General features: G+C 57.0%; 1 protein-coding gene across 1 annotated transcript; it reads right to left on the bottom strand.

Moving 5' to 3' along the window:
• Window positions 1–622: 622 nt before the first annotated feature.
• On the bottom strand, window positions 623–8,811 carry TEX261 (testis expressed 261). Its single transcript, XM_026118519.2, has 6 exons — window positions 8,629–8,811; window positions 7,934–8,013; window positions 6,724–6,877; window positions 4,016–4,083; window positions 2,704–2,806; window positions 623–2,224 (listed from the first exon to the last, which is right to left on the bottom strand). Exons 1-6 carry the CDS (start codon window positions 8,696–8,698, stop codon window positions 2,109–2,111), a joined length of 591 nt encoding a protein of 196 aa, XP_025974304.2. The 5' UTR covers window positions 8,699–8,811; the 3' UTR covers window positions 623–2,108.
• Window positions 8,812–10,123: the final 1,312 nt, after the last annotated feature.

Raw genomic sequence — 10,123 nt, 5'->3', positions numbered from 1 at the left:
GGCTGAACCCCGAAGTTGGAGCGTGCAGCCCCACGGAGGCAGCTCCGAAGGAAAGGGAAAGCCCACCGAAACGCGCCGACGGGCTCTTGCGGGAAACCCGGAGCCAGGTCCTTCATCCCCCACCCTGTGGCCTTGAGGGAAAACTGCAACGAGGCACCAGAGCGGGGGGACCGGCTTTTCCAAGGGCTTTCCACGGAGCTACGGGCAAGGCTGATGGTTCCCTCCCCTCCCTCCCCACCTCCTCGGCTCTATTCCACACCTGCCCTTTGGTCTTCTTTCGGCATGTTTTACCCGTTATTCATCGCTCACCTTCACTTTCAGCGTCCCCATTAAGAGAAAAAGACCCAGCTTCTATTCGAGAGCCTCCCTGCACTGGAAACACATCCTTGGCAACAGACGCTCTGAGAGCGCAGGCTGCAGCGATGAACGTCCTCAAGGTCTCGCTGCGATGTGCTTCTGGGGCCCGCAGATCCTCCTGGCAGTTCTCTCATTTTCCACTATTCCTCTAAAAAAAAGATCGCAGTACGCACAGAAGGCCGTTTCCTCACGTCGCACGGGCTCCCGCAGCAGGCGCTGACGGATTCAGCCCGGGAGCTGCCAGACAGACACCAGCTCACCCAGCTTCTTGGTAATAAGGCAAATTTCACCTACAGCCTTTATTAAACAGAAGAGTGGCTCTCACACAGAAATCACACTTCTATTAAACTCAGCATGAGAACGGACACGCGTGTTAGTGGAGGCCCTACACAAGCCCAGGGACGAGGAGATCTTGGCGCACAGAGGAAGGCTGTGTTAAGGGATCGAGTGTCCCCCCTTTTTCTCCCGTGGTCAGTTGTGGCTGAAGGCAACAATCTGTTTTCTCACAGACGCCTCAAAAAGCCTTTCGGGACCACAACCGAGCTGCTGGAGCAGGGGACTTACTGCCACAAACAGCCTTGGCTCCTGGCTAATGTGGAGAGAGCTACTTCTGGCACAGACTAAAGGTGACCAATAAAGAAACACAAAAAGAAGGAAAAAAAAGGATTTCTTACGAGAAGGAAAAAGAACAAGAGCAAAGGGTTTCCCACCTCCTTCTCAGTAGGGTCATCTACTTTTTCTCTTTTGGAAATTATGGAGGTCTGGCGAGTTTAGTGGCACTGCAAGTGCCACGCAAATGAAACCCAGGGTAGACCGAGGTGATTGCTGCTCAGTTTCTTGCTCTCCTGACACCTATCCATGTTAAATGGAGAATTTTCTCTGAGCAACAGAGCTTCCCAGTGCCTCAATCAAACAGCAAGCACTGCAGCAGCTTCCAGGCCATTAAGGGAGGCTTCCAGCAAAACCAGAGAAGACAAAAGTGGGCAAATCCAATATTAAAGAAAACCAAAAAGTGATATAGAGTCCTTCCAAGTCACCTTCCTACAGCATCAGAGAGCAGTGCGAGATTAACTGCCTGGCCACCTTTGGGAGACGCGAGGCTGAGCAGCGCTTCGGCACCCAGGTACCAGCCGGCCCTCGTCATCGCGTTCACATCGCGGACGTGTGCTGTGAAAAACAAGTGCGGTGGGACGCCAGCATCCTCCAGCGCTGGCAGGCTTCCAGACGTGAATACGTGGGAGTTCAAGAGTTTGGTTACTTTATTCTTTTTTTAATTAATGGCTCTGTGTAAACCTCAGTTAAATGTCAACCGTGTTCTGCTGGAATACTGCGGGAATGTTTTCCCACAGCCAAACTACATCATACAAAGACTTCTGGCTTTAAATTAAGAGCAGATGCCAACACCTCACAGGTCTCTGAGCAGGATGCACAGCTCCAGGAGGTTGGATCCTCCTTGCATCCAGCTGGAACCAAACATCCTCCTTGCAAACAGTCCCAGGGGATCGGCAGAGCTGTATAAAAAGGCAACCTGCCGCCTCTGCGCAGAGAAGCACGAGCCCTCCCCGCGCATCGGTCCAGCGCTGCTGGCACCTCCAGCCGTTGCACAGTTTATACACTCCTCGCAAAATCCCTTGAAGAGGCATCGAGGAGGGTTCCAGTGAGGCTTGGGGACAGCGCTGTCACGCAGCCCTCCGCACAGCTTGGGTCTGCCCCGCTCCGTCACCACTGCCGACACCGCCTGCATGCGGGGCTCAGTATATCTTCTGTCGGCTGGGCAGGATGGCCTCCTTGACGAAGGAGAAGATGAGGAGGATGCCAGAGCGCTTGCCCCTCTTTCCCTTAGTGAAGTAATTGGAGACCACGTCATCTGCGGAGGGAAGAGGAGAATGATCACACACAAAACCACTGTCAAGGAAGCTGCAGGACAGATCATCTGATTTCAGGGCGACACACAAGCCACCTCTAAAGCACCGTATTTTCATGTTTGCTCAAATCTGACCTATCTGAACGTTACAGTAAGCCACTCGTACGTAGCTCAAATCCTTCTTCAGCTGTAGCATGAAGGGAGAGTCCAATGAAGGCTACAGACCCCAGGACTAGAGAGATGCAGCACCATCATCACAGAATTAGACATAAACCCAGAACACCCCTCCTCCTACTCATCCATCCCCCACCCAGCAGACATGGTAGAAGCACCCCTTTTCCTCCTTCATTTTTGGAAGGATTTATCCAACCTGGCTTGAGCCGCCCCCTCTTCCCTCATCTGTGCAGAGGGAACGGGGCTTGCTGAAAACAGCACGTTGCCCAAAAGCACCAGGCGTTCGCCAGGACTTCAGAAGCACTCACCTCCCGGCTGCACCGTGGAAGGCAGGACGTTCTCTCCGGCCGATAAGGACACAAAAAAAGCAAAGGGAATTAACCACAGGCAGAACGTGAAGTAGGCAAGAACCTGCGGGCACAGCAAGGGCAGCAGTGAAAGCCAAGTCACAGCAGACCCTCTGCAGCACTCAGCCACTCACTCGATGGCCCTTCACACCGACCTCTTCTGCGGCGAGATGCCCTCACTTGCAGTGCTGCCGCAGTCCAGGCGGAGAGCAGCAAAAACAGCACGTCTGATCCACCCCCTCCTTCCCACCCCAGAGTAAACTGCAAGTGGGCCACGTCCCAGGGGCCCAGCCGAGAACTGCTCCCTGCAACTTAACCTCTCCTCCCAGCATCGCAAAGATGCTGAGAGACAGCAGCAACCTGGGAAGCAGATAAGGGGATAAAGAACTCGCCCACCAACTTCCAAGAAAGGACAGGGAAGCTACCCACCACGCAGAGAAAACCCTTACTTTCTGTCCTAGGCTTCTCAAAACCTTTACTGCACACTAGAAAGCAGAATTTCAAAGAGCACAAAGCATAATTAAACAAATAGGAAACTGGCTGTGCTGTTATGACTAATAAAATCCTCCTCATACCTTCCTGGGACTAAAAGTAACAGTCAAGATCTGGGTTTGCTCCCACTGCAACGAGGGCCCCAGGGTAGGACATTAATTTAGCATCGTTAGCACCCAAATTGCTAGTTATGAGAGTACCTCTCATACAGCTCTGACCTATTTTACTGCTGAGAGGTGATGATCTGTTACAGTTCCACACCAGCTTCCTCATGCATTGAAATACTGAAAAAAGTGTTAAATTTCATAATGGCTGGGCCAAAACAGATAGGCCCTTTCGAGAATTTGGGCCTTAATCTCTCTTGGTGAGTGTGAGGGTGGTGAGACAGTGGAGTCAGGACATCAGGGACATCAAAATAGTGAGAAGCGATTATTCCAAAAGGGAAGTGGTTTGTGTTCAGCTTGCAAAATTTTTTTTCTACTTTTCCTAACTTGCAGCACTTCAGAAAAAAAATCTGCATCAATATTTCTGCCCTTCAATTGGCTGAGAAACACTCAAGGGCTCCAGGAAAGACACTTCAGCTTCCCCAGTACATCCAAGGGCACAAGCAGAGAAAACCTCCAGAGAAATTCTGAGAAAAATATTCTCAGCATGTCTCATAGCTGACTGAAAAAGGGGCAGAAAGCCATTTTCCTCTTCTCCCTCTCCCACCAGCCTACAGCCACACGCTGCTCGGAAGAACAAGGGATTAAATCAGCTCTTTCCACGAGGAGTCTCTTACCTCCGAGAACAGGTAATACTCTTCAGCAAAGTACTGGAACGCTAAGTAGTGGTTCAATATAACCAGCACTGAAGAAAAAGAAAAAACAAAGAAAAACAAAGTCAGTCTCCAGGCTGAAAACAACAGCATCTGCTTATTTTAAGGTCCCCTAAGGAGAGCAAACACCTCTGTTACCACAGACCTCGGTGAGAAGCAGCTTGTCACAGTTCCCCTTTCCCAACAGCCCACATACACCTGGAACCTTACTGTTGCTAAAATATTTTCGGGTTGCACAGGCATCTAGTGAGAAATAGTGTGAGCAGCCAGAGCCCCCGAGTCCTAGCTTCATTTTATTACTCCATACAACCCTAGGCAAGTCCCTCTTCCTCCTGGTGCTAAGCTTTCTTCACGCTGTCCCGGGGGCTTTCTGGAAAGCCCAGGCTGGTAGTTGCTAATGCTGCACAACATTAAGAGAGAAAGCAAAAAACCTTGTGTCTGTGACAGCTGCTGCAGAGAGAAGCTATTCTGCATCTGTAAAACAAGTCAAGCTGAAATGCAGCCAGGACAGTAGGGTTAACACTGTCCTCAGCAGAGAAAAACACCACTTAGCTCTTAAAGACCAAGAATCTGAGCTTGCTTTTGCCTTTTTATCCGAGATGCCAATACAGCACCTCCAACCCAGGAGCACTGTGTCAGTACAGCCCGAGGCAAGAGATGTCCCCAGCACCAAATGTCACATCCTGCACGGCTCTCCTGTCTTCTCCGGCCTAAGAACATATCCCAGATCCAGAAGGGAAGAGCGACTAGATGAAGTCCAGGTCTGCTAGGTAACCCGGCTCCTGATCTACGTACCGCAGGAGAGCTACGCTCACTTTCAAGTAGCAGATAAAATTCTGCCCACTTGTATGCTTTGAGAAGGTGTTTTAGTCATACACAGACAGCACCTTAAAACATGCGTAAGAACTCCAGAAAGTCAGGCTGGCAGAAATTTTGCCGATCCAGTACTTAACGTGTCACTACGAATCATTCAGAAGCAGCGATTTAAAGTCACATCCCAGCACAGCACTCTAAAACACGCAGGAGAATCAAGAACTCGTGTTGGAAGGAAACCGCTTAAACGACTCAGTGCTACCAAAATCAGGTGAAACGACAGAGCTACTGGCACATCGTCTCACACCGAACAGCACACCGAGCCACGAGTTCAGCCTGCGACGAAGCTCTGCCTGCGCATCGGCCGAGCGCAACAGAGAAGTGAAACGGAAGGATGCTCACGGCCGGGCACCCTCGAGGAAGCGCAGCACGAGACTGTCGATGACAGACAAAGGTTAACGCATTGATCAGCGCAGCTCTCTGCTCCGCTGTCTCTCGGATGCCCGAGGTGTCACACCATCTCGCGCAGACGTAGCTGAGAGCATTTTAAACTTGAAGCATCCACCGCTGAGCCTGGAGCCAGCTCCAGCCCACCAGAGCGCCAGACCCAGCCGGTCCCCGTCCACGGGCTCCTCGGGAGCGTGCAGAGAGCAGACCCCATTTCCCTGGACCTCTGGGCTTCTCCCTGCCCTTGACCCACAGCACCTGCCCCACGGCTGGAACCGTGGGCTGGACCCCCTCGGGGGGGTCCACACGGCTGGAACCACCTCGACGTTGTCCTGCACTCGAGACACACGGCCCTCAAAGCCTCTGCAAGAGGCCAAGCAGCCTGCTTCAGCCAGAACACCAGTGCTGCTAACTTAAACCACAGCTCAAGCACCCGAAACAGCCCTGTGTCTGCGCCAACTTCCCAAAAGAAAAAGAAAAAAGGTCCTCGTGCTCATTTAATACGGTGGCTTGCCCAAGCACAGCAAGGGAGCCTGCAGCACACCCAGGAACGGAACCAGCCTGACCACAGAAACCAGGCTTGCAAACACCACAGGTAAGGTTTAAATGTGAAGGATAAAAATCCCCAATTTAAGATCTGTAATACACTTTTTAAACTTGATTTTCTATAGCAATCTTGATGAATTTCCAGATATAGCCTTAGACATGTCAAAACTTTCTTTTCTCTAAATATCAGCTCCTCGTAATATGTTATGTAGCGTCTTTACAACATGTCCAACACGACATCATGCTATAATGCACACACCATCATGGGGGGTTTTCACTTCACTTTAAAAATCCACCTACTCTTTATCAAGCCATAACGAATATCCAGAACACAAGATCTCTCCGCTGCGGTCTCCAAGAAGCACAGAGGAAGCTGAGTTTTGGGCTAGTGCACAGAGCAAGCCCTGGGATTTTCCCCAGTGTTGCTACGTGACTTTGGACACACGTCCAGGGGAAGCAGAACCGACCCGAGGGTGAAGCCTAGTCCCGGGAGCCCTGCACAGCCGTATGCCCTTCCCGGCCCCGCTGCCGACTCCCGGTGTCGCAGCACAAGGTGAAGCGAAACACAGAATTGAAGGGCACCTCCCAGGCCACCCGGCCCAGCCCGCAGTTATCACAGGCAGCCATATCACAACGTGCAATTAAAAGGTATTGTACAAAGCTCAAAGTCCTGGCTGGAGCCTTCCCAAAGCCACAGGGGCCCAAGGACAAAACCCAAAACTTTGCCACCGTCTGGCCAGAGCTCACGCTGCAACGGAGGGAAGGAGGAAGGAAAAAAGAAGAAAAAAAAGGCTTTCTCTGTCCCCAGGGCCCGTTCCCACCAGAACGACTTGCCACCCTTCCCTCCCCCCCGCATCCCCACTCACCGCAGGACAGTATAAAATTCGGAGACGTCAGCATGATGAAAGGGAAGGTCTGCAGCAGGCCGAAGTACACCAGGTTGGTGAAGAGGCCCACGCCCACCATGAAGCCGGGGAAGTGTTCAAAGAGGTACAGGCCCACGAGCACCGCCGTGGAGAACTGGAAGGCAGAAGGGGCGCTCAGCCCACCTGGGCCCAACGCCGAGGCCCTGCAGGCGCCCGTCCGACAGCGGGACGGCGAGCGCCGAGTGCCTCCAGGCAGAGCCGGGCCTCCCTGCTCCCACCCCAGGGCTCCGTTTCGGATGGTGGCATCGCACGGAGGAAACGCAGCTGAAGAGCTTTCTCCTCCACCGCAAGCTGCGAGGCTGGAGAGGCAAAGCGCAGCTGCGTTCGTGCCTCCCGCCCACGGATCCCGTGTGCTCCCCGCCGGCAGGCTCCCCGGCTGCGCGGGGGCAGCCCGGCCGGCACGGAAGCAGGAATCCTGGCCTTCCCAAGGTCACTTTGCCCCGCTCCGCCAAGGAACGCGTCTTGCGCCTTCCCCAGAAGCAGGACACGGGGAGTCTCCTTCACACTAACGCAAACACCGGCCCTGAGGGGACGTCGCGAGCTCTCCCCAGCTCGGCGGAGCTCCCCGTGCCCACGTCCTCCCGTCAGCACTGGCCCCGCCATGCCGTGGCACCCCGGGAAACGTCCAAACCGGCTCCCCACATTCCTTCTGTGGCTCCTGCTAGGACACCTGCACCTCGCTTTCCCCAGCCAGGGATGAAATGTGGTGCCCAGGAAGGGTTAAGCAGGATCACCCCCCTCCCAGTGCAAACACGGGGCAATTTAGAGGCTGTTCATAGAGGGAACGGTCGCTGCCAGCCTCTCCCCTCAGCGCTGGAGCCGGCAGAAGCTTCCCGAGCCGCACGGAGGACGGAGACAGCTGTTTTAGCCGAGTCCAGAGCAGCTGCACTGCGTCCCGGCTGCCCTGCTGCGAGGCCTCCCCAGGGAAGCCGGCTGCGTCCCTTCACTGGCCTCTTTCCATGCCGAAATGCTTCGGCAGACAGCCCCGGCATCGGATAGCACCCCACTTCCGCGGCATCGGTCGCCTCCGGCTCCGCACGTGCCCCAGGGTGCTCCCGGTGCTCCCCGGGCTGCCTCGGCGCCCGGATCGGAGCTGAGGGTGTTTCCGGAGGCCGAGCGTTTCTGCGAGGCCGAGCGCGGGGACGCTTACCCAGATCATGTACTTGATGACCCTCCTGGTGACCACGGTGTACTCCTCGATGAGCTCCGCCAGGTAGTACAGCCCCGCCGCTGCGGGGAACGACAGCATGGGCTCAGCGGCCGCAGGGGACGAGGGGACCCCGCGCGCCCGGTGCGGGAGCAGCCGAAGGCCGCGACGGTCCCCCCACCCCGTCCCCGGGGCCCCCCCGGAGCTCAGGGACACCTGCTTCACCCCAGGACAACGCGACATGCCGGACCCGCCGTCCCGAGCCGGTGCCACTGGGGGAGCCGCAGGCCCGGCTGCACCCCCCACCCCGTGTCGGGAGATTGGCGATATATCGCGACAGAGCGAGGGGAAGCTGGAGCAGGCTCCCCAGAGCGGGGGACACCGGGACGGGCCCAGTACCCGGTGTGGCCGGACCGACTGTCCCAGACGGTGCCCCGGGGAGGGAGGACCCCCCTCCCGGCCCGCCCGGTGCCCCGGCATCCCCCAGGCCCGGCCCGCCCGGTGCCCCGGGACAACCCGGGTCTGCCCACCTGGTGCCCCGGGGCGACGGGATCCCCTCGGCCCGCCCGGTGCCCCGGGACCCCCTATCCCTGCCCACCCGATGCTCCGGTGTCCCGGGACCCCCCGGCCCTGCCCGCCCGGTGCCCCGGGCCTCCCCCCGGCCCGGCCGCGGCCCGCTCCCGGGGGGCGGCGCTCACCGATCGCCAGGGTGACGAAGGCCACCTGGATGAGCAGCGACAGCCAGCTCAGCGCGTAGATGAACCACATGGCGCGGCCGCTCCGCGCCGCAGCCCCCGGGCCGCCCTGCGCCGCTTCCGCCGGGGCCGCGGCGCTGACCACGCGGCGCCGGAACAAGCGAGTGCCGCCGCCGCCAACGCGCGGCGCTGCCGCATTGCGGCTCCTGCTGGCGCGGCGGGGCGCCTGCAGCCGCGCGGGGACCGGCACCGGTATAGGGACCCGGCACCGTACAGAGGGACCCGGCACCTGCATAGGGACCTGGCACCTGTATAGGGACCCGGCACCGTATAGAGGGACCCGGCACCTGCATAGGGACCTGGCACCTGTATAGGGACCTGGCACTGTATAGAGGGACCCGGCACCGGTATAGGGACCTGGCACCGGTATAGGGACCCGGCACCTGTATAGGGACCTGGCACCCACATAGGGACCTGGCACCCACATAGGGACCCGGCACCGGTATAGGGACCCGGCACCTGCATAGGGACCTGGCACCTGTATAGGGACCTGGCACCCACATAGGGACCCGGCACCTGCGTAGGGACCTGGCACCTGCATAGGGACCTGGCACCTGTATAGGGACCCAGCATCTGCATAGGGACCCGGCACCGTATAGGGACCCAGCAACGTATAGGGATATGGCATCCCTATAGGGACCCGGCACACGCATAAGGACCCAGCACAGTATAGGGAGCCGGCACCTGTATAGGGACCTGGCAACATATAGGCACCCGGCACCCACATAGGGACCCGGCATCTGCATAGGGACCTGGCACCTGTATAGGGAGGGACCTGGCATCTGCACAGGGACCAGGCACCCATATAGGGACCCAGCACATCTGTAGGGACCTGGCACCTGCATAGGGACCAGGAACTGCACAGAGACCCAGGAACTGCGCAGGGGCCCAGCACCTGTATAGGGACCTGGCACCACACAGGAACCCAGCACACATATAGGGACCCAGCACCCCTGTAGGGACCTGGCACCTGCATAGGGACCCGGCATCTGCACAGGGACCCGGCATCTGTATAGGGACCAGGAACTGCGCAGAGACCCAGGAACTGCGCAGGGACCCAGCACCTGTATAGGGACCCGGCACCGCACAGGAACCCAGCACACATATAGGGACCCAGCATCTGCAAAGGGACCCGGCACCATATAGGAAACCAGCAACGTATAGGGACATGGCACCCCTATAGGGACCCGGCACATGCATAAGGATCCAGCACAGTATAGGGAGCTGGCACCTGTATAGGGACCCAGCATCTGCATAGGGACCCGGCACCACTGTAGGGACCTGGCACCTGCATAGGGACCCGGCACCTGTATAGGGACCCGGCACCCGCACAGGGACCTGGCATCTGCATAGGGACCCGACACCATATAGGGACCCAGCACCCACACAGGGACCTGGAATCTGCATAGGGACCCAGCATAGCGGAATCTGCATAGGG

Source organism: Dromaius novaehollandiae, chromosome 4 (assembly GCF_036370855.1).
Source record: "Dromaius novaehollandiae isolate bDroNov1 chromosome 4, bDroNov1.hap1, whole genome shotgun sequence".
In the NCBI taxonomy this organism is placed as follows: Eukaryota; Metazoa; Chordata; class Aves; order Casuariiformes; family Dromaiidae; genus Dromaius; species Dromaius novaehollandiae.
The sequence above is the reverse complement of the archived record's forward strand: the minus strand, read 5'-3'. Positions and strand labels throughout refer to the sequence as shown.

Bases quoted from the DNA above. Each gene is read 5' to 3' on its own strand.
- TEX261 (XM_026118519.2), bottom strand. From the start codon at position 8,698: ATGTGGTTCATCTACGCGCTGAGCTGGCTGTCGCTGCTCATCCAGGTG. The intron at 8,014-8,628 runs GTGAGCGCCGCC...CGTTCCCCGCAG, and splicing joins CTTCGTCACCCTGGCGATCG to CGGCGGGGCTGTACTACCTG. The intron at 6,878-7,933 runs GTAAGCGTCCCC...TCTGCCTTCCAG, and splicing joins TCATCAAGTACATGATCTGG to TTCTCCACGGCGGTGCTCGT.